Source organism: Mastacembelus armatus, chromosome 16 (assembly GCF_900324485.2).
Source record: "Mastacembelus armatus chromosome 16, fMasArm1.2, whole genome shotgun sequence".
Classification (NCBI taxonomy): domain Eukaryota; kingdom Metazoa; phylum Chordata; class Actinopteri; order Synbranchiformes; family Mastacembelidae; genus Mastacembelus; species Mastacembelus armatus.
In genome coordinates this window covers 13555495-13579488 of record NC_046648.1, presented here as the reverse complement: position 1 = coordinate 13579488, position 23994 = coordinate 13555495, and the positions used below count along the sequence as shown (strand labels likewise).

The 23994-nt window shown below is 40.7% G+C and overlaps 1 protein-coding gene across 3 annotated transcripts in view; it reads left to right on the top strand.

Moving 5' to 3' along the window:
- The window catches only part of dyrk1b (dual-specificity tyrosine-(Y)-phosphorylation regulated kinase 1B), a 79026-nt gene that overhangs the window by 52179 nt on the left and 2853 nt on the right, over window positions 1-23994 (top strand). For 2 of the 3 annotated variants that reach the window (XM_026293724.2, XM_026293723.2), the window contains exons 3-12: window positions 5526-5645; window positions 6295-6483; window positions 8844-8991; window positions 10454-10603; window positions 11006-11142; window positions 14568-14714; window positions 15063-15203; window positions 18143-18263; window positions 19285-19467; window positions 19968-20071. In XM_026293724.2, the coding sequence (XP_026149509.1) occupies window positions 5526-5645; window positions 6295-6483; window positions 8844-8991; window positions 10454-10603; window positions 11006-11142; window positions 14568-14714; window positions 15063-15203; window positions 18143-18263; window positions 19285-19467; window positions 19968-20071 (1440 nt within the window). The remainder of the gene's footprint in view (window positions 1-5525; window positions 5646-6294; window positions 6484-8843; window positions 8992-10453; window positions 10604-11005; window positions 11143-14567; window positions 14715-15062; window positions 15204-18142; window positions 18264-19284; window positions 19468-19967; window positions 20072-23994) is intronic. The other variant, XM_026293725.2, reaches the window with a different exon arrangement.

Genomic DNA, 23994 nt, shown 5'->3' with positions numbered 1-23994 from the left:
GGAAATTGATGTTATGTTGCCTAAGGATATTTCCGAGAGGAAGGAGATAAATAATAAAGAGGAGGGGCCCCAGGACAGAGCCCTGAGGCACGCCACAACTGACAGTAGAGGGCTGGGAGTGGAAGTTCTGGAGATGGACGGACTGGGTGCGGTCAGATAGGTAGGAGGTGAACCATGAGAGGACCGAGCCGGCTATGCCGATGGAAGCAAGGCGATGGAGGAGAATATTGTGTGAGATGGTGTCAAAAGCTGCAGTTAGGTCAAGGAGGATGAGGATGGAGACAAGGCCAGAGTCTGCGGCTACTAGGAGGTCGTTGGTGATTTTGACCAGGGCAGTTTCAGTGCTGTGAAGTTGGCGGAAACCAGATTGAAAGTGTTCGTATAGGCTATTGGCGGAAAGGTGGGTATGGACCTGGTGGTGAACAACTTTTTCCAGGATTTTGGAGAGGAACGGGAGATTGGAGATAGGGCGGAAGTTGTTAAGGTCGGCAGGATCGAGACCAGGTTTTTTTAGAATTGGTGAGATGATGGCTGTCTTGAGTGATGGGGGTACGATGCCAGAACTGAGGGAAGTGTGAATAATGTGGGTAAGATGAGGAAGGAGAGAGGGGAGACAGAGCTTGACGAGGTTGGTTGGTAGGGGGTCAAGTTTGCAGGTTGAGGGTTTGGATTTGAGGATCAGGGAAGAGATAACCGTGGTGGGTGGAATGATAAAACTCGAAAGCAGGGAGGATACTGGTAGAGAGGGAAGGGTACAGTGGAGGCAGTTCGCAGTGTCACAGATGGGGGGGAAATTGCTGGTGTATATTTTCGATTTTTGATGAGAAGAAATCCAGGAAGTTATTGCACAAGGTGGTGGAGAGTGAAGGGAAGAGAGGAGTATCGGGAGGGCCCAATAAATTTTTGACAGTGGAGAAGAGGGAACGCGTGGAGCCAGAGGCGGATACAATAAGCGAGGCATAGAAGTCAGATTTTGTTTGAGTAATGGTTTGCTTGTACTTCAGTATGTGGTTTAGGTATAAGTCCTTGTGGGTGGATGAACCGGTTTTTTTGAAGAGACGTTCAAGGCGACGGGCTTGGGTTTTGAGGAGGCGGAGTTCGGGTGTGTACCATGGAGCAGAGTGCGTAAAGGATACAGATCTAGTTTTGAGTGGGGCGAAGGTGTTGAGTAGATTTCGTAGCTCACAGTTGAAATTGGATAACATGTTGGAGAGGGACGGTGTGTAATTAGTACATGAAAGGTTGTTGAGAGCAGCAGTGAAGGAGGGGAGGTCGATGTTCTTTAAGTTACGGAAGGTGATGGTGCGGGAGAGGTGGGTTTTGAAGAGAGGTAGTTTGGAGTTAAAGCAGACTAGTTTGTGGTCGGAGAAGAAGGTGTCGAGGGTAGAACATGACTGAACTGTGACGCCAGAGCAGCAGACTAAGTCGAGGGTGTGGCCTAGAGAATGTGTTGGGGAGGTGATGTATTGTTGGAGCCCAAAGCTGTCCAGACAGGAAATTAGGTCTTTTGTAGCGGTGTTGTTGGGATTGTCGAAGTGGATGTTAAAATCACCAAGAAGAATTATGTTGGCTGACAGAGAGATGAGGTCAGCTAAGAGGTCAGACAGTTCGTCCAAGAAGGTCGGGTTAGGTTTTGGTGGGCGGTAGATAGTGGCCAAGAAGGTTGGTGTGTGACCATGAATACGTGCTATGAGAGCTTCAAAGGACTGGAAGGTGATAGTGGGGTGGATGGATATTTTGTATTTAAGGTTGTACAGTATGGCGAGGCCGCCACCGCGTCCCGAGAGGCGTGGATGGGTGAGATATGTGAAGCCAGGAGGAATAGATTGATTAAGTTCAGTGAAGTCGTTGGGCTGCTGCCAGGTTTCAGTTAAGCACAGGATGTCGAGATTGTGTTTAAGAATAATGTCAAAGATGAGGGATGCTTTTTGAGAGAGGGAACGAACGTTAAGAATCCCAAAATGAGTGTTGTGGAAAGGTGTCGAGTCCATGTTTCTGGGGATGTTAGCTAGTACAGAGTGGTTGATCTGGCGTATACCTGATTTTCTAGGCTGAGGTCGGGAGGATGACCAGATGGAGGGGATTGGTAGTATGGAGTCAGATAGTCAGGCATGTGGGACAGAATGGACAGATTGTCCAGTGTTAGTGTGTGGGGTACAGTGAACTGCATGTTGAATGTTGGTGGAAAGTATATGGGAGCCCAGGCGGTTAGGATGCAGACCATCTCCTGCAAAGAAGGCAGGTCGGTTCCAGAAGAGGTTGAAGTTGTCGATGAATTGGAGATTGTAGGACAGGGAGACAGACTTGATCCAAGTGTTGAGACTGAGGATTCTACTGAAGCGGCCAGAGCCTCTTCCAAACGTGGGGATGGGACCAGACATGAAAATAGTCTTACCACAGTTGCTTAGGAGGTGGAGGAGAGAGATAAAATCCTTTTTAGTCAGTTCAGACCGGTGGAGTGACGTGTCACAAGTTCCAATATGAACAATCACTCTAGAGATGGAAGACGGAAGTGTTGGCAGTAATCCAGGAAGCATGGCCAAGATGTCAGAGGCCATAGCTCCAGGGAGACAGTGAGTAGTGGCGTTGAAAAAGCGTACATTCCTTATAATTGAGTCTCCGATGATTAACGTGGTTGGGGGGAAAAGGGGGCGTGGAGAAGACGCCAGTAGTTGGCCGTTTGAGTCGTGTCGTCTTGCTGACTGGCGGGGAGGCGGGGCGGTGACATCGGGTGCTGAGGTGGAAGATGGAGGCGGCAGTTCGGTTGGTCCGTAGCTAGGGAGCCCGTGAGTGTGCCTGAGCACGGCCTCGCGAAGGATCCTACGGCGCACTGATGTAGTAGCTGAGCGGGATGGAGACTGTTTTCCGCCGTGGCAACGGGCTCCGCGAGGAGCACTTGGACTAAGGCGGGGGCGGCGGGTGTCGTCAGAGGGGAGCGAGAGCAGGTGACGGCGCTGAACGACATTGGCGGGTGACGGGGGTTGTTGGGAAACCGGAGCGGAACGATCCGGTACGTGGTTAGCGGATGAGGCCGTATGTAGGTCCGGGGTGGCAGAAGACAGAGGTGCAAATGGATTGGAGAGGTCTAGAGAGGGACGCGGAGACCCGTGGTGATATCTTTTCCGCCCACGAACCGCAACCTCGGTCCAGGAGGACCGAAGACATGGTGTAGAAGAGGAGGAGGGTCGAGGACAGGTTGACGGGTCCCATGGGGCAGTGTCCTGGAGAGTGAAGGTAAGTGTGGAGATCTTCCTCGACTGCTCGAGGGCAACGTCCCTGAAGCTAGTCAGTATGGAGTCTTTCTGTTGGAGATCGTGAGAGAGGCGGCGTATTTCCTGCTTTAATTTGGTGATTTCATTGTTTGCTAGATGGAGTAGTAGATTGGCATTGTCCGAGTTGGTATTGTCAGGTAGTGTTGGCGTTGTTGTTGTTGCTCTTGGTGATGGTGGCGTTGTAGGAGCCTGGCTGGTTGTGTCGATCGCCATCTTGTCGGTCGCCATCTTGTCGGTGTATATATGTACACTATATACGTTATATATGTGCGCTATGTCATTTCTCGGGGGTGTGCACATATTTACCTGGTTCGCCTGAGATTATTTACATGTGAACAGTGGACAGTGTACAAGGCGGGACCGCATTACCTGTAATGAGGTGAGACATGAAAATCGGACTTCTCCTTACGGTCATACGGATTAAATAAAAAGTGATGATTTGTTTTCGACTTGAATTGTTTCACTTAAAAGAAAACATTTCAAGCTTTCTAGCCATATAATTCTTATTTTTATGAGGCAAGTATTCGCTGAGATTCTGGTTGTTTTATTTACGCGTCTGTGAAGAGAAATGGCGTTTTGTTGTTATTATGATGGTATACCACTAAAACTAGACCCTTTACAGATTTGAATTATATACTTCTTTTATCTGTACAATCAGAATTGACGGAGTAATTTAAGTTTGTTTCGGCCTTATCAGGAAAAGATGCGTCAAAACGTGCCGGCACGTGCGTCGACCCCTGAGGGTTAAAGCTAGTGGGAACAGTGGCAGTTTTAAGTCCGTCTTACATTTGGGTTCAAACTCAACCAACCTTGGCCTTTCTGTGTGGAGTTTGCAAGTTCTCTATATCTGTGGGTTTTCTCCTGGTGCTGCGCCTTCTCTCCACAGTCCAAACACATGCAGGTTACGTTAATTGGTAAATATGAACTGCCCATAGGTATGAATATGAGCATGATTGTTTCTTTTTGTCACACATCTAAGAGTCTAGCAATCTGTCCATTGTGTCTGGCCTCTCATCCAGTGGTGGTAAAAGGAAAAAAAAAAATACTGCGCTTCAAAGCACAGCTATTCTTCACACTTCACCTTTAATAAAACAAAAAGTGAAAAACTACAATTTTTTTTAGTCACTCAAATAAGACCATAAAACACATACAGAACAATGGTTCACAAGACTTTGGAGACCTGCATGTTGTAGGCTAAAGTGTTTACTTCACAATGATGTGAAAGTCATCACATAATGAGCCTTTGTCAGTGTAGCTGAGAGGGGATTAGTGCAGCACAATACAATACAATGCGGAGACAAACGTTCGTCATTTGAGTTAAAATCAGTGTTTTTACTCTGAGGACAAGCTAAAGTATTTGTCTCTGCGTGGAATATAAGAAGCGCTTCTTCACATGCGTAATGCGCCATCATTCAAACGCGCAGAAAAAGTGAGTAAATTCTATGATAAAGTTTGACGTTTTATGTCATTTCTTGGGGCCATACACATATTTACCTGGTTCACCTGAGATTATTTACATGTTAACAGTGAACAGAGTACAAGGCAGGATCGTAATGAGGTGAGACAGGAGAAAACGTACTTCTCCTTACGTTCATACGGATTAAATAAAAAGTGATGATTTGTTTTCGACTTGAATAGTTCCATTTCAAAGAAAACATTTCAAGCTTTCTAGTCATGTTTCTTATTTTTATGAGCCAGTTTTTCGCTGAGATTCTGGTTGTTTTATTTACGTGTCTGTGAAAAGAGATGACAGAGACAGAAAAGACAGAGAGCGCACCCTGTCAGTTTTCTTTATTTAACAAAAGCACAGCATTTTGTTGTTATTATGATGGTATCCACCTAAAACTAGACCCTTTACAGATTTGAATGATATATTTCTTTTATCTGTACGATCAAAATTGACGGAGTAATTTAAGTTTGTTTCGGCGTTATCAGGAGAAGATGCGTCAAAACGCGCCGCCGCATTCGTCGACCCCTGAGGGTTAACTTAATCATCTTACAGGGATCATCTTATACAGCAGTACTTTGTGTGTTAAGTGTGTTGTATTATTATGTAGTTTTTAGCCTAGCCTCACTTATATATACAATATGGACAAAATAAATACCCCTTTTAAGTATAAATATTAACCTATATGTCTATGGTAAGATAGTGCTTACATTTTGTGCCACACAATCACGCCCCACCTTCTTGTTTCTACATTCTTATGTGGTAATTTAAACGTGAGTATATAAAGTGTTGCTGTTCTCTGTTAGGTGCTGTCTGATATGACCATACTCCAACGGAGGATTCCCCCGAGTTTCAGAGACCCTGCCAGTGCCCCTCTGAGGAAACTGTCTGTTGACCTCATCAAAACTTACAAGCACATCAATGAGGTATGACACCTGAGAGGATATAACACACAGACATATACACTGTCTTTTGACTTTCCTTGTTTTAATAACTTTTCCAGGTTTTCAATGCTTTTTTTCTGTTATCTGCATCAGATGTTTTGCATTCTTGTCTGTCAGTAAGGCAGTCACCAAGGGTTAATCATTTTGGCCTGGGGATGGAAGCAGGGGTGTATTGTACTTTCTGCTACTAGAAAGTAAGTCCTATTCAGTATTGATGCTTCCTCAAACAATAAAACAGCAAACAAGTATACTTTACTTGAGGTTAAACTAAAACTGCAGACTCACAAACATATTAATTCTATATAAAAATATTCTTGGCTGGGTGAACTTAGAAATGATTAGTTCAAAGGGAAAATTCACTCAATTTTTAACACACACACCAGAGAAATCAGTCAAGAAGCAGGATCACAAGCATTTATACTAATAAAAGGTTGCATTTAGTTTAAAAAGAGACAAAAGCCTACATTCTATGTAACAGAAGGGCTGGAAGGACCTGCTCAGCCTGTATTGATGTAACTGCTCTAAGAATAATGAAATAATCACAGCTGTTGGTATACAGGTTATTTGGAGTTGGTTTTTGAGATGTACCATGAAGCAGATCTGGGAACCTAAACTCTGGTGTCATCCATAGGTTTACTATACTAAGAAGAAGAGGCGGGCCCAGCAGGTCCCTCCAGAGGACAGCAGCACCAAGAAGGAGAGAAAAGTCTACAATGATGGCTATGATGACGACAACTATGACTACATTGTAAAAAATGGAGAAAAGTGGCTGGACCGCTATGAGATAGACTCATTGATTGGGAAGGGCTCTTTTGGACAGGTGAGGTTGACAAAGGAAATGTCAGTATAAACACTAAGTTAACATTTTACACACGCTTGTCGTTGTGGGTGGGCTTCGGGCAACTATGCCCATCCAAATTAATTGCTGGGCCCTTCCATCTCATATATGCAGTATACGTCCATCTACTTTCTTGTCATTTTAAAATAATTTTTACATAGCAAGTTTTATGTAAAAATAACAAAACTATCTCTTGTTCCTGAAACATTGTTATAAAAACATTTGAAATCTCAACATGCTGTACGCAACGACTAATCATTAGCAAGCTGTGTCTGCCCGTTGATATCGATGGGCCCCACTTTGAATTTGGATGTAGCAATGGGTCTGATTTTACACCATTTTATAGATATTACTGTCTGAATTAATCAATAGACAAAAACAGTTGTGTTTGCAAAAAATGATGCCAAATTGCATTTTATGTTTGTATCTCAGATAGCTCCTTTGAACAGTAACAATTTAAAAATCTGTTTCTTAAAGGAATAGTTCAGTATTTTAGAAATTACACATATTTATTATGTTTCAATAAGTGAAATGCAGTCAGGATGTGGATAGACTATTTTACCATTACGAATGGAAAAGTTCAAAAGTAACCTACTAGTAGCTCTAAAGCTCAGTAATTAACACATTGTCATTTGTTTAATCCGCACACAGAAATGTAAAACTTGTGATTTTATCTGGAGCCATATTGAGGTTTATTAGCCGATTTTCTAACATTTATAAGGATCCTATTAGTTGCTCTTATTGGGACACACTCTACGCATGCTATAAAGCATTTTTTGGACTGGAGGACGTTTTTCATAGTTCTTTGAACTGGTGAAGGAGGTACCCCCTTTTTGTGTGTCCACAGTGCAGGAACTCAGGCCAGTCATAGCTCGTAGAACACTGTTTGGAGGGACCTTTATACCTCCTATTTCAGGGTAGGTTGTCTCCCAGCATAAGAGGAATTATGATTGACATTGAGTCAGTGTACCACCAGCAACTGAAATTTCTGAAGAAAAAGATGTTAGCTGTGTAAACAATAACTTTAGAAAACATGGGATTTTTATTTAATAATGTTTTATTATTTTTTTGCATGTAACTTCATTTTAAACTCGTTTTTTTTTTCATGAAACTCTCTGCTTAGTCTTTATCAATATGTAAATTCTCATTAAGGGCTATATATTCTGGTTCTGTTGATTATTTATCAGTCATCTGACAGTGTACATAAAGTGAGAATTGGTGTAATGTAGAGTGATTATGTACTGGGAGCATGATAGAGGATAGTGGTCTATGGAAATACACTACCCCTATGTTAATAATAAGAGGATCAAAACATGCTCCCCATACTCTGACAGTGTACCTGGAGTGAACCCCTATTTATAATAAAAGACACAAAATTGTCATACTGTGGAGGTATTCCTTTATTGGAAATGCACAACTCAAATTGGAAATACGATGGTATTACTCGACAAGACAGCGCAAATCAACAGAACACTGGTAAAATGGATGATTATCCATCCATTTATTATCTATACCCACTTATTCCTGGATGATCATCATGGCATTCAGAAAGGTAAAGGAGGAGCAGAAAAGAAGCGAATCAAAAAGAAAAGGGCCTTTGCATGGACACAGCCAAATGCTAAGCAACATAAGGGACTAGCGTCTCATCTTTAAACCTGTGCATAAGATCCTTACTAAAAGTGTGTGTCTAAAAGCCAAAAAATATTAATTTGTTAAGCTGTGCTTACACACACCGGTACTCTATGTTCCCTTTATAAATTATAGATCACTTGGAATTATGCACACGTGAATTAGCCTATTATGCCCTGTATATGGCCATTTTTAATCTTAAATACTCAATGCAAAGCACATCCAAAATGCTAATAAGCACATTAATGAGACCTGCATGCAATTGTACTTTTGTTATAGTTAATAATGGTAACAGGTGAGAAAAGAACAAGGAAACGTAACTTCCAAGATATTAAGACACTTGTAGGGGAGGTGGAGGCCTGGAAAACAATGTTAATTGATTAGCCACAGCAAAATGATCACTAATAAAAAGAAGCAAATGTTATTTATATGACATTGAATGAAAATTATATTTCATCTAGAAAATAAATAGTAAACTAGTAATAGTAATCTAGATAACTTTCCTCCCAGATGAATATAATGGCCAAATCTAAAACTAGTCCAGTACCCATTATATCAGCAAATAGAACTATATACAAAAGCCAAACCAACATTCTGATAAATTGAGATATCAGGTGCTGAGACATCACCTGTCTAATGATGTTTTTAAAAACTCCAAGCATATGTTTCTACCATGGTATGTAATGTCAACATCTGTTAATGTCTGTCTACAGGTGGTGAAGGCCTATGATCACCATGAGCAGGAATGGGTTGCCATTAAGATCATTAAGAACAAAAAGGCATTTCTAAACCAGGCACAGATTGAACTACGCCTGCTGGAGCTCATGAACAAGCATGACACTGAGATGAAATATTACATAGGTAAGATGGCCAACACATACACACAAATAACTAAGTGCATGAGTCTGATAATACATGTACAACCTCACAAATGTAGCTCTGTGCATACTGTACTGCTATATTATGCATTCACAAATGTGTACACAGATTTGATGGCTAGTCTATGCAGACCTTAATGGATGTGACCAGATGGCAGTCACATTGGTCAAATTAGAGCTCCCAGTACAATTGGAATTGCTTGGATGTCTTAAATTTAAAGAAAATCAAAAATAGAGCTTCTATTTTTGCTCTCAAGAATTCATGGTGTCAGATATCCCTGTATTGTTAAACACACTGTACCTATATTAATTACCACCACAGCTAAAATGAAGAGAAAACAGCACAAAATGAATTTGCATTTAACCTCTGATATTTAACTATGAAATTTTCTGGAAGGAAGTTCAGCAACTCACTGAACTGCTACATTAAATAATACACTAATAAGTGTGGACGTTCATTCCGAACCATTGCAAAAGAAGTTTGATAAAGACAAAATCTTAATTCAAGGGTGACTTTTCAAGTGCATTTTACAATCTTCGTCAGCGGGTTTACTCAGTTTGTCATGGAGATGGCTCTGTTGTCACCAGTATACTTGAAAAAAAAAAAGAACATCTGGGAAGTACCATGCATTCATTCTCAAATGCCAGTAGGCGGTGGGGTGGAATAGAATTTCATGATGGACATAGGCTGCAAAAGATTTCAAGGGATGTGACTCTGGAGAGGCTTTTCTATCCTGGAGCTTGAAGAAACTCGTGGCTAACATCACCAACAAGCAGAGTCAGCATTCAGCTGACTATGGTTAAAATGTGACGAACACTGGAACCTCACTCAGTAGAGGGGAGATGGGGTAGAATGAAGTGGATCTTGTGGAGCACAAGGATGCTGAGATCTGTCATCAAGCCTGCTGTAGGTGTTTTGTACTCAAATAGCAAGATTGTGCCCACCTGATAAACCAAAGAAACTTCCAAGTGCCCCCACCGTATATCTTTGTTGAAGTCATCCTTTTCATGTAAGATGAAAAGAGGAATTAGCATTACTCTGCTAATAAGATGATAGCCATGAACCTTGAATATTGCACACTGCTCACAGGATAACAATTGTCTATTTCAAACTAACCAAATATTGTTCACCACTGCTACTAATAGCAAAGGTTTACAACACCAATTTCAAATTTTACTCACAATAGAACATAGAAAACATATCAAATATTTAAACTGAGAAAATGTTTTTAAAACATTTTAATAAAAAAAGACCTTTAACTTGACATTGGTTAACTCAGGCATCTCAAATCCAACTCAAACGTGTGGGCTTTTCACAGAAAATAGGCAGGGAATTATATTAATTTTGCCTAATTCTGATTCTTGTTTCATTGTTTGTGTTAATTTACTTTTTTGTCTCCCATCTGTCTCTGTGTGCATCTGTCTGTCAATCTGTCTCTGTGCAGTACACCTGAAGCGTCACTTTATGTTTAGGAATCATCTCTGTTTGGTGTTCGAGTTGTTGAGCTACAACCTGTATGATCTGCTGAGGAACACAAACTTCAGAGGAGTCTCCCTCAACCTCACCAGAAAATTTGCACAGCAGCTCTGTACAGGTGGGTGTGTGGAAACACATTATTTTTAGCTTGCTTTGGAGTTTTATACCAAAATGACCAAACGACTAATGCATGCTGTTTTAGTACATCATCAAATCAGAAAAGAAAAAGCATTGCAAGTCAAATGCCTATGGACATAGTTTAATAATTATGGAAATATATGATGTAGGAAAATAAGAATAGGACCTAATACATAACAAGCACATAAATGCAGTTTTATTGTTGCTAGAATTTCAACAAGCATTTGATATATCAAGATGTGCACCATCTTTAAATAGGATATAAATATAATCTGTCACCCACCAACACAAAAGCTGGTTTAAGTCATAGTCTACACTAAATGTAACCAGGGTAGAAGATATTCCAGATAATAAAAAATAACATCTTTATTTTTATCCACAGCATTATTATTCCTGGCCACACCCGAGCTGTCAATTATCCACTGCGACTTGAAACCAGAGAATATACTGCTGTGTAACCCCAAAAGATCTGCCATCAAGATTGTTGACTTTGGTTCCTCCTGCCAGCTCGGACAGAGGGTGAGCAGTAGGGCTGGAATGATGTGTCCACACAATTGGTTATGGTGATTGTAAAAATACTTCAATTGAGGTGGACTGCAAGGAATGTGGTAATGTATCACAGTGGTTATGTTAAACCCCAATCCTACCAACTCTATCCTGCGGGCAGGTTGAAAATGAGACCTAATTTAAAAAGCCTACACCCAATTGTTAAAAGACACCTAGAGACTTCATAGAATCAGCAATTCTCTGATCTTAAAATTATGAGACAACAGCATAGGTATTTATTGTAGTGACTTTTTTCTTATTGCTGGTTGGTATCTAGGCCTGGGAGTATTTATTATGTTCCAGTCTGTTATTTTGAACAAGAACACAACAGAAGACTCTCTAGAGTAGATGGTTATGGCAACATTGCTTTCCAGTGCAATTGCATTGTAAGCAGTTTGTTTATACACTAATAGGTCTATAAAACTAACCATTGTTGATTTCTATTAACATTATGCAAGACACAAATCTTTTGTAGATAAATAATACAAGTCAATTACCATTTACAAAAGCCACTAGCCTTTGAAGTAAATCAAACTCAACACACTACATAGCACTCTTTATACGATAATTATATCAGAATATAGTAAACAACACCATTCCTAATTAGTTCAACAATGCACATATCTTAACCTTTGTGATGAATAAATGTTAAAGTTAAAGAGCTGCCAGATTGGGTGCAGGCAGGAGTGGCGCTAGTGAGGAGAAGACGCTGCCAGAAAACCTGGTTTGAGACCAGATTGGCACTCTGTTTGTTAGGCAGGGGATTTCAGAGGCAGAATCTGAGGCACCAATTTCAGAAGCCAGAGCTGCCAGGGAAAAACACAAGCACCTAGGCAACTAGGCAACTAGGCTAGTCCAACAAGCTGTAGGCAAGACACAGAAAAGAACAGCAAAAAAACAGAACACCAAAAACCCGACAAGACATCCAAAGAACGCAGGAAAATCTCAGGCATGCCTAGGAGAACAAACCAGCAGCCAGCTGCCACCCCTGCAAGGCTCAAATGTGGAACAACTACTACTACTACTGTGGAGCCTCAGAAAGTGCAAGCAGAGTCAAGTGATCCCCCAGCCGGGTTCCTAGCTCACCTGCCAGGACATGATAGTATAGAGTAATTTGAAAGTTTAATTTCTTGAATAGAGGCATGACCAGATCTTTATAAAGGTGACTGCAGGCCTGGAGAGTGGATGAGAAGATGGAGAAAGCCCATGAAAGAAAACTCCAGAACTACAGTGGGTACGGAAAGTATTCAGACCCCTTTAAATTTTTCACTCTTTGTGTCATTGCAGCCATTTGCCAAAATCAAAAAAGTTCATTTTATTTCTCATTAATAAACTCAGCACCCCATCTTGACAGAAAAAACCGGAAATGTAGAAAGTTTTGCAAATTTATTAAAAAAGAAAAACTGAAATATCACATGGTCATAAGTATTCAGACCCTTTGCAGTGACACTCATATTTAACTCACATGCTGTCCATTTCTTCTGATCCTCCTTGAGATGGTTCTGCTCCTTCATTGGAGTCCAGCTGTGTTTAATTAAACTGATTGGACTTGATTAGGAAAGGCACACACCTGTCTATATAAGACCTTACAGCTCACAGTGCATGTCAGAGCAAATGAGAATCATGAGGTCGAAGGAACTACCCAAGGAGCTCAGAGACAGAACTGTTGCAAGGCACAGATCTGGCCAAGGTTACAAAAGAATTTCTGCAGCACTCAAGGTTCCTAAGAGCACAGTGGCCTCCATAATCCTCAAATGGAAAAAGTTTGGGACGACCAGAACTCTTCCTAGACCTGGCCGTCCAGCCAAACTGAGCAATCGTGGGAGAAGAGCCTTGGTGAGAGAGGTAAAGAAGAACCCAAAGATCACTGTGGCTGAGCTCCAGAGATGCAGTAGGGAGATGGGAGAAAGTTCCACAAAGTCAACTATCACTGCAGCCCTCCACCAGTCGGGGCTTTATGGCAGAGTGGCCCGATGGAAGCCTCTCCTCAGTGCAAGACACATGAAAGCCTGCATAGAGTTTGCTAAAAACCACATGAAGGACTCCCAGACTATGAGAAATAAGATTCTCTGGTCTGATGAGACCAAGATTGAACTTGTTGGCATTAATTCTAAGCGGTATGTGTGGAGAAAACCAGGCACTGCTCATCACCTGCCCAATACAATCCCTACAGCTGCAGGGACATGACGACTGGTTGCAATTGAAGGAAAGATGAATGCGGCCAAGTACAGAGTTATCCTGGAAGAAAACCTCTTCCAGAGTGCTCAGGACCTCAGACGGTTCACCTTTCAACAGGGCAATGACCCTAAGCACACAGCTAAAATAAAGGAGTGGCTTCGGAACAACTCTGTGACCGTTCTTGACTGGCCCAGACAGAGCCCTGACCTAAACCCAATTGAGCATCTCTGGTGAGACCTGAAAATGGCTGTCCACCAACGTTCACCACCCAACCTAACAGAATTGGAGAGGATCTGCAAGGAAGAATGGCAGAGGATCCCCAAATCCAGGTGTGAAAAACGTGTTGCATCATTCCCAAGACGTCTCATGGCTGTACTAGCTCAAAAGGGTGCTTCTACTCAATACTGAGCACAGGGTCTGAATACTTATGACCATGTGACATTTCAGTTTTTCTTTTTTAATAAATTTGCAAAAATTTCTACATTTCTGTTTTTGTTCTGTCAAGATTGGGTGCTGAGTGTACATTAATGACAAATAAAATGAACTTTTTTGATTTTGGCAAATAGCTGCAATGACACAAAGAGTGAAAAATTTAAAGGGGTCTGAATACTTTCCGTACCCACTGTAGTAAGCATTCATTCTCAAATGACCATTTCCCATGGGAAGGAGGCTGCACAGGATTTCCCGAAGAGTCACTCTGGGGGACCTTCTCTATCTTAGGGATCCAGTGAAACGATGCTTGTGGCTAACAATAACAAGCAAGCAGAGTAAGAATGGTTGAAATGCAACAATCAGTGGAACAACTCACTCAGGAGAAGATAGATGGGATAGTATTTAGTTGATGTGGGCCAGAGAGGGCTGCATCAGGATGCCAAGTTATAAAAGTGTGAGAATTTGTCAATGAAGCTTAATGAAGTTGATCAACAGATAAGCAGCTAGAATTATTTCTAGCTCCTCAAATATGAGGATTTGCTGCTTTTCTTTGTGCTTAATAGAATGTGAATATGTTGTTGTTTTGGATAGTCAGTCAGACAGAACAAGACATGAAGATGTCACATTGTACCACTGGATCTTAAAACAAGCTTTATTATTATTTTCTGATGTTTTACGGACTCAACACATTATAATTAGAAAAATTGTTAGTTGTACCCCTGTTCTTCTTTACATTAATTTGTTGAGTCTCTAAACTGGTCTTTACTTTCTTCTCATTCTCTTCTCAGATCTATCAATACATCCAGAGCAGGTTTTACCGCTCTCCTGAGGTTTTGTTGGGAATGCCATATGACCTGGCCATTGATATGTGGTCTCTGGGATGCATCCTCGTGGAAATGCACACAGGAGAGCCTCTCTTCAGTGGTTCAAATGAGGTAAAAACAACAACCACCATAACAATATGAGATAAATAAGGCAACCTTATCCAATAATGTTAATATTATGATTTATTTAACATGTAGGCCATAGTTTGTTGTATAGGCGATATCACTTCTCTTGCCTCTTCTCATTCCTGAGAGCACATATGTTCAGACAAGACTTCTTCAAATAGTCAGAGGGTTTGTACATGTGAATGATCACACACAGTGTGTCTCATACAGTGTCTTCTGAACTGTGTTCTAGTTACAATAATGACATGTATTTACAGCAGCAGCTTTGCGATGTACAACTATGTACATGATACGAATAGTGTAAAAAGTGTGTCTGTGTGTCTGTGTGTGAAGGTTGACCAGATGAATAAGATTGTGGAGGTTCTAGGAGTTCCACCCAGTCACATGCTAGATGCAGCTCCTAAAGCCAGGAAGTATTTTGACAAGCTGTCAGATGGTCTGTGGACAGTGAAGAAGAACAAGGACATCAAAAAGGTAAATTTTTTTTCAGCACTTCTTGTATGTCTCATTAAAAATTCATCTTTCACCTTCAGTCCTTAACTCCTGTTGGTAACTCAAGCACAAGTGCAGCCATACCCCGTCTTATGTGATTAATTGGTTCCAGAAGGCATGACGTACACCGACTTTTGATGTAAGCCGGACCAAATGAATGAATGAACACGTCAATGAATATCTGCTCTGAGCCGTGCCGAATACTAACGCCACCAAACAGAGAAACAGTGTACACGTGTCAAACCAGCCTGTCAAGTCATTTTATGCAGCCCGTGAGAGCATCACACCACTAGACTGTAGTGTTTCTACATCAGCAGAAATTTTTCCAACAAAATGGTGAAATACCCATAAACAGTCCCAAAATGTCAAAGAAGAGAAAAACTAATGGAGAAGGAAGGCAATTTAATGAACGATGGAAAAGTGAATATATATTTGTGCTTTAAGGAGAAAAACTGGTATGTCTTTTGTATATAAGGCAGTGTCATTGGTGAAGGAGTTCAATACACATTGACATTTTGACACCAAGCATGGAGCTAAGTATGCAAAATTTAGTCTAGAAGAACAACAATTTGTCCAAGAATTAAAAGGCAGACTGCACTCATAGCAGGACAAGTTCACAAAATCTACAATCAAAAATGATGCAGCAGTAAAAGCTAGCTTTATTGTAGCTGAAGTAATCCCCCAAGCTGTGTGTTTTTCCGAGGGTGCATTTTTGAAGCAATGCATGCTAAAGGTATGTGAGCAGGGGCAACCAGATACAGGCTTTTAATAGTTTCAGTTTGTTGAGAAACGCGGTTGCAGTGCAAGTTAAGGAACTTCTGCAAACATAGCTGCCCGACGAGATGCTCAGTTACCTGACTTTTACATAAGCTGTTGATGACAGCACACAGACAACAGATACAGCACATCTATCCATTTTTATTAGAGGCATGAAGGCGGACTTCTGTCACTGAGCAGCTTTTGGATGTAGCTGCCATGTATGGAAAGACATTTTTGATGCAGTGGAGAAGTCTGTAAGTAAAAATATATTACTCTGGGAAAAGTTGGTGTGGCTCACTACTGATGGTGCACCTACAGTGTGTGGAAAAAACTGCCTTGGTTAGACTAATGAAGGAGAAAATGCAAAAACATAAATGCCACTCATCTCTAATTACATATTGTTGCATGATCCATCAAGAAACTCTTTGTGGAAAGATTCTGGAAATTGTATATAATAATATCGTGACCATGGTGATGAAAACAGTGAACTTCATTCGGGTATATAGCCTGAATCACCACCAGTTCCAGCAGTCCTCAAATGATGCAAAGTATAAAGGAAAACCCTTGCCTGAACTGTCATATCCAAACTGGCTGTGTGATTTTGTGACATAAACTTCACCTATTGGAACAGGATAATCTTGCTGACTTTCCTTTTTGTCAGCCAAGTGATTTTGAGATGCTCTATCAAAGTGAGCCAAGTAATTAGTGAGTCTGATCAGTGCTTGTGTGACTTTAGAACACAGCACTCAGGTTTTGCCCAGTCCTTTCACCCCTGATGTCAACATCACTGTAGATGGAGTTAATAGCGTCTCAAAGAGATTGTGGCCTGAGAACAAAGTTCCAGGATTCTGTAATTGAGGACTTTTACCGCCTGCTGTCCCCTGCTTGATGCCACAGTGCTCCGATTTCATGCAGCCCATGTTCTGTCTGTTTGGGGAGCACCTATCTGTACGAAAGCATGTTTTCAATTATGACTCTAAACAAGACCAAGCACAGATCACGCCTCATCGTTGACAGCCTTCGAAATGTTTTGTGGATTGCTACAATACAAGACCTAAAACCAGACATTGAAACGCTTACCATGGGAAAACAGTGTCAGACATCCAGCCAGAAAACAAATGGCTAAGCATATGTAAAAACAACCAAGAATAATACTAGGTTATTGTGTGCACAGTTAATGGTTGTCCTTGCATTTTGTTTTGTGTTTGTTGTAATTTTCAGAACATGATCAATGGATGAGGATGGTGTGTGATATGGTGTCTCAGGGTGAGGAAGGATCTACTTGGTGTGTTCAAGGACATGCAGCATCACCTCATCAACCTCCCCCAAAAGTTGTCTAACATAGTTGTGAACTGAGACAAATCTTATTGTTAATTTGAGTTAATTACTTATGCTATCTTGCAGGTGTAAAAATGTGTTCAGTGTATTTACAGGTGTGTGTCTGTTAATGCAGCCAAATGTTTACTGTTGCCCCATAGTTCTGCTCCTTTTGACCGTGACAAAAAAATTTTTAGCAAAGTTAATACTATAACTTGTTTAATATTTGTCTTTATTTACTTGAAAGCTTTGCTCATCGATTGATGGAGTAATGCGGGTTCCTTAACTTGATCAATTAAAAGGATTTATGTTATAGTAACACAGAGTTATATGCTTACATATATTTTTACAACTATGCAAATGCATATAACATATTTGTACCTTGAATGAATAGCAATCAAATACAAAAACGGTTATTTTACATATGTTAAGGAGTGATTACATTTATATAACCTTATAGTTACAACCTGTCTTTTGAGGGCAACCATAATGCTGAAGTGGCCCTTGGTGAAAATGAGTTTGACACCCCTGATATATGCAAACAAAACTTGGCGGCGGCGTATACGTAAAATATTTTCATTCCTCGTCGGCTTGATTGGTAACACGAACCTGTGTCACTTCATGTATCCTGAACTGTCATTTACTCTCTAAGGCATGGCATAAATCTGAGCTTGATGGAAGTAGAAATTGTATAAGCCGGGGTATGACTGTATCCAATATGTTTCTTCCAGCACTTGTCGTATAGACATGACAGATATGAGTAAAGATGCAGCCTTTGTTTTTGCTTGAAGGTTTGTCTAGTCTAGAAGGAAGATAGTTGGAAGATCAATATTTGTGTTTTCCAGGAGTATAAGTCCCCAGCCACACGCCGTCTTCACGAGATTTTGGGTGTAGAGACTGGGGGCCCAGGAGGCAGGAGGGCAGGGGAGCCTGGACATGCCCCTTGTGACTATCTGAAGTTTAAAGGTAAACACTTTGCACTGATCAGCACAGATAATTTTATTAATTTATTAGTATTATTAGTTCATTATTATTAAATTAAAAGTCTCATTATCTGGAATATACCTTCATGGACATTTAAAACACCATCAACATCCATGTGTACCATTTGTGTTGAGTTCATTATAGAATATACCAAGTACATTTATGTGTGATGCAGCACAGCTAACAACGTGGACAATTTAGGCAACAAGTGTCCAAAAAATATAACCATCAACAACTGTTACACTGTGGGCGGTATTTTGACTAGCTGTACAAGATGTTGTTTACGGAGAAGCACAGGTACCATAAATTATCCTTGTTTGTGCACCTCTTTTTAGTCCAAGGCAATGGGTAACAGGCAATTCATTAACTTTTTGAGAATTAATGGTAGCGTGCCTTGTTAATCCTACTGAAAACTGCATAGCTTGCAGTAAAAATTAACAGCTTTAAAATAGCTGACAACAGGTGAAAACAGCCAGGTTAGCTTACAGTAGAACACCAGGGCCAGTGATGTGTAATACACATGGATCTTTTGTTGACTGTCCTGTGCTCTGAAGAAAAATGTTATTTCTATCTATGTGCAATATCGCTGCCCAGAGAATGGTCTATCTCTAAAACATGTGCAATCCACAGTGACATGAAAGACTAGTAAATAGAATTAAGTGCTTGATGTGAAGAAAAATTACAGAAATCAAAATCCAGGGTAGGTCAGAGTCATGTCCCTGGATTCGGCTGTACCATTTTCCTAATGGCTACTACAAAATATTATCATTCTCCTTCTGCTCACATTTGAGACTAGCTGTGGCTCAGGAGGTAGAGCATGTTGGTCCCAAATCAAATCTAATCCGCATACCAGAATGTCCTTGGGCAAGACACTGAACTCCCAGTTGTCCCTTGTGGCTGTTCTGTGTGCGCAGATGGGTCAATCAATGGGCAAAGTGTAAAGGTGCTTACAGTGCACTTGAGCACAGAAAGGTTTTCAAGTATTTACCATGTCTTTTTTCAGATCTGATCCTGCGTATGTTGGACTATGACCCTAAAAGCCGTATCACGCCATTCTACGCCTTGCAGCACAATTTTTTCAAGAAAACCACAGATGAAGGAACCAACACCAGTTCATCGACATCCACTTCTCCTGCCATGGACCACTCCCATTCAACCTCCACTACTAGCTCTGTTTCTAGCTCTGGTAAAATACACACAACCTACTCCACGCTCTTCCTTATTCAAACTTCTGCAGCAGGACTTGGTGACAGTAATTGGAAAACACTTTTTACATTCATTGGTGGGTCCACGCTAGCCCTTTAGGTTGTATGTACCCAAACTGTGTATGTCAGATTATAAGTCATTATTATACCTCTTAGTCTGTAATGAGTTTGAGTTAAACACAAAACAGGTCAGAACTGTCGTGTTTTTTCTTGTTTTTTTGTTTTGTTTTGTTTTTTTTTCTTATTTAGTGCTTTTTAGTCCAGACACAGGGAACTAAACTTAAATGTGTGACAACCTTACCTCTAAGAGGAATCCTAATAATTGTAACAGTAAGCATCCAGACTTTCTTATTACGTGTAACACTTTTGTAATTAAGACAGAGTTAAAACCCACACAAATGAAATTATATCATAAATTAATTATGTTTTCACAAAATACAGGTATGCCAGTTAATTTAATGTTTTGTTTTTTTTTTTTCAGGTGGCTCCAGTGGTTCTTCCAATGACAACCGCAACTACCGCTATAGTAACCGTTACTACAACTCTGCTGTTACACATTCAGACTATGAGATGACAAGCCCTCAGGTACACACATAACTGAATCACTGACCAGCTTTACATTACATGACACCAAAGTGAAATGGCTATGATATTTTTGTGGAACTGACTAATGACAACAATTAACCCTGTAAAGCCCAAACCATTAAATAATTGACAGAAAATTCTAATTCTTTGAAACTGGAGCCTTTATTGGTCATTCTGAACAACAACAACAAAAAAAAATTCCAATATCAATTTCTGTACATGAGTTTCAATTTGTATCATATGTGATACATCAGGTCACAATGCTAAAGAAAAATTCTTGAACAAACAAAAACCAACACCAACGGAACTGGCAGTGTGGAAGAGTAACATCTGTTTGTTTTTTTTTGTTTTTTTTTACTGATTTTGTGCTTCACAACATTTTATTTTGCATGGTGGTAGGCCAGAAAACTGTTTCTGTCCTTGTTCATGCAAAGATGCACTCTGCATTTCACACAGTAGACATGGGCAAAGTGGCCTGTGCAGTGCTTGCATCTCTGTCTGGTTTCCCATGTTGGGAAGTGATCGATGCCATCCCTTATCACATCAGGGGGCATCACAGTGGATTTCCTCTTGCGTGTGGGGGTTGGTGTTGCTTCTGGAGAGGATAGTGGTCTGCCACACTTCTTGCCCTTTCCTGCGCTTGTGAGAGAGGTGGCAACATAAGCCTGAAACCTTCTCAGGGGCAGGGGTTTCTGGCTGGTTTTTAGTTTTTCCAGGTCTCTTTTGTAGCGGATCCAAGCATGTATTACTGCCACTGTAACAGTGTGCCACCAAATGTATAAGTACCATCTTCGGGATCTGAAGTTGTACTTGTAAAGTGCAGTTAACGTGTCAAGATGGTCCACACCTCCGATGAACCTGTTATATGTGTCAACGATGGCTGGTCTGGGCACCATTATGTGGCTTTTGGCCTTCCGATTCCAACGCTTCGCACTGCCAAGTGGTTCTATGCCAACAAAAGAAGAGATCAGGTTCACAGCTTTGTTGTCATACCATCTTACGATGATGATGTCTTCCTGATTTACTCTGAAATCCAGAGACCATCTACCCTTTTTCTTCAAGTCGTTCTCATCCATCAGTTGGCAGTTCTTTCCCCTGTTCATTCGGACTGTGCCTATGTAGTAGATTCCTCTTTGTTTCGAGTGCTCCACCAATGGAACTGATGTAAAGTAGTTGTCTGCAAAAACTTTGTGATTTTGTCCTGCTGGAAGAGCTGAGGTCATTTTCAGGACATCTCCGCTAGCACCAACATCTGCCCCTTGGCACACATCAAAGTCATAAAGATAGCCACTTTGTCCGGCACGTCCCCACATCTTGAACCCCCATTTGTGAGGTTTTCCTGGCATGTAGCACCGTAGATGTGATTTTCCTTTGAAAGGCACCATGATTTCGTCAGCAGCATGACATTCTTCAGGGGGTATGCTAAGAAAGCTTTGACATAGTTGCTCTAACCATGGCCTCAGTTTCCACAACTTATCTTTCTTTGCATCTTCATTGAGGTTGTCCTGAAAGTGGATGAGCATCAGCAACTTCAGGAATCGACCCCGTGACATCACATCACAAACAGCAGGGTACCTCGTCTCCATTTCCCAATAAGCTTGTATGTTGGGCATCTGATCTAACCCCATGTGCATGTACATACCCAGAATTTGCTCAATTTCTTTGGCATTTGTGTTTACTGATTTTCCATCTTTCTGCACACTGTACAAGTTTGTTTCTTCTGCAATTTCTTGTAGCATTTCCTCTGTCACAAAATCTTTGAAATACATATATGGTGTCCAGGTAAGCCTGTCTTCAGAGTTTTCCTCAACACATTCCTCAAACTCAATAGCTGGAGGTTCAAACCTTTTTTCCACCGATACTCCTTCCTTTTCACTTTGCTGCATGTTGACTGCTTTGGTTTTGTGTCATTTGGATTTGTTGTGTCCTCTTCTGAAGCTTCTGGATCTTCCTCATCATCACTACTATCTGATTTTTCCTCAATCCTTGCAGGAGTCATCCATTCCTCCTCCTCCTCCTCCTCATCATCATCTTCCCCTAGCTGCTCCATGTCACTAGCATTACCATCCAGAATCATGTTCATAGCATCTTCAAAACTGTAATATTTTGCCATCTAAAAACACACAAACATAGGACCACACAAAAAAAGATTGTGTATTTTATTGAAAACCAGTAAGCACAAAGTTACTAGCAAAAGTACCATGGCAATCATGGCATCATCATCATACAAGTTGCATGTGCTAAACCTTTGCTCCAAATGTACCAATTTTTGCAATTTAAAATTTTAATTAGCTAACTTTTTTTCTTACCATAAAACATCTGCAGCACATCTAAATCTGTAACCTGGAGCTTCTCATAACAAGATCTTAATGAACCTTGTGAGGCTTTGGTACAAGGCTTTTCTTTGTCATAGTGGAATGACCTCATTGTTTTTTAGCAACTGAGAGCAGAGAATAGACAACAACAAAGACAACATTTTCTTTAAAGGGAGACACACAAACATTGATAAATTTTGTTTGTGTGAACATGAGATTATATACATATCAAGAATCCAGATCCTTGCTGAGCTAGCTAGTGGCCCAAAGCTGCACTCAGCAGGTTTGCACCAGTTTTTCTTTATATTTCTATTTGAGTTTTTCAATGCTTCTCTCCACTGGGTGTGTTTTAAAGATTTTGTTGATGCAGATGCAATACAATGGTAATAAGTGGTCTACTTTGACCAGTCACAATGAGAAACATTGCTGGCCATCCTAATCACCATTCTGAGCACTGTCCAAATTTTATTCCTGGAACTTGTCCCTATTGCAGGTTAATAAGACAGAGATAAGCAGGCTGCTTGTGAAAATGAAAAAGTGGTTTGACATTGGATAATGTAGTATCCTCTGTTGTAGTACTTTAAGTTGTAAATCAAGTTGTGTAAGCAAACGTTTTATGGTCAGTGTCCAGAAAAAAAACCAACAAATAAAATGATCTATCCATGGTTTAATGAAAATCTGTGGAAACTGATGAAGAAAAGAGACAGAGAAAACCAATTAAATCTAGAAAAGACAGTCATGCTGTTGGAAAGAAGTCATGCAAAAATTAGCTAAATCTTCTTTTGTCTCCGGGGATTAGAAGACACAAAATGAAATAGTAAATTAATCTGGAATAATATCATTAATCTTACAATGAGGAATCCTAATGTTCTAGGGAATCCCTATTTGAAATTTGCATAAATCACTTGATGTGATTAATATTCCAACTAAGATATACGTATATGATCTTTTCGTACACATTTTGTTTTACATGTTGGGGGCAGGATTCTCATTCTTCTGAATTTTGAGAATTTTAGATTAATGAAATGAAAACCCAAAATTCAGTATCTCAAAAAATTTGAAAATTACTTAAGATCAATTAAAAAAAAGGATCAGAAATTTTGAACTACTGAAAAGTGTGAAGATGTACAGCACTCTAGTTCCTTTTGGACGAATTACTGCATCAATGTTTCCATGGCATGGAGGCGATCAAGTGTTATGGCAGCCCAGGTTGCTCTGAGTGGCCTTCAGCTCTTTTGCGTAGTGGGGTCTGGTGTCTCGCATCTTCCTCTTCACAATACCCCATAGATTCTCAGCCAAGTTTGCTGGCCAATCAAGCACAGGGATACCCTGGTCCTTAAACCAAGTCTTGGTACTTTTGGCAGTGTAGACAGGTGCCAAGTCCTGCTGGAAAATGAAATTAGCTGGTCAGCATGAAGTGCTCTAAAACTTCCTGGTTGACGGCTATGCTGACTTTGGACCTGATAAAGCATAGTGCACCAACACCAGCATATGACGTGGCTCCCCAAACCACCACTGACTGGAAACTTTACACTGGACCTCAAGCAACTTGGATTCTGTGCCTGTCCTCTCTTTCTCCAGACTCTGGGACCTTGATTTCCAAATGAA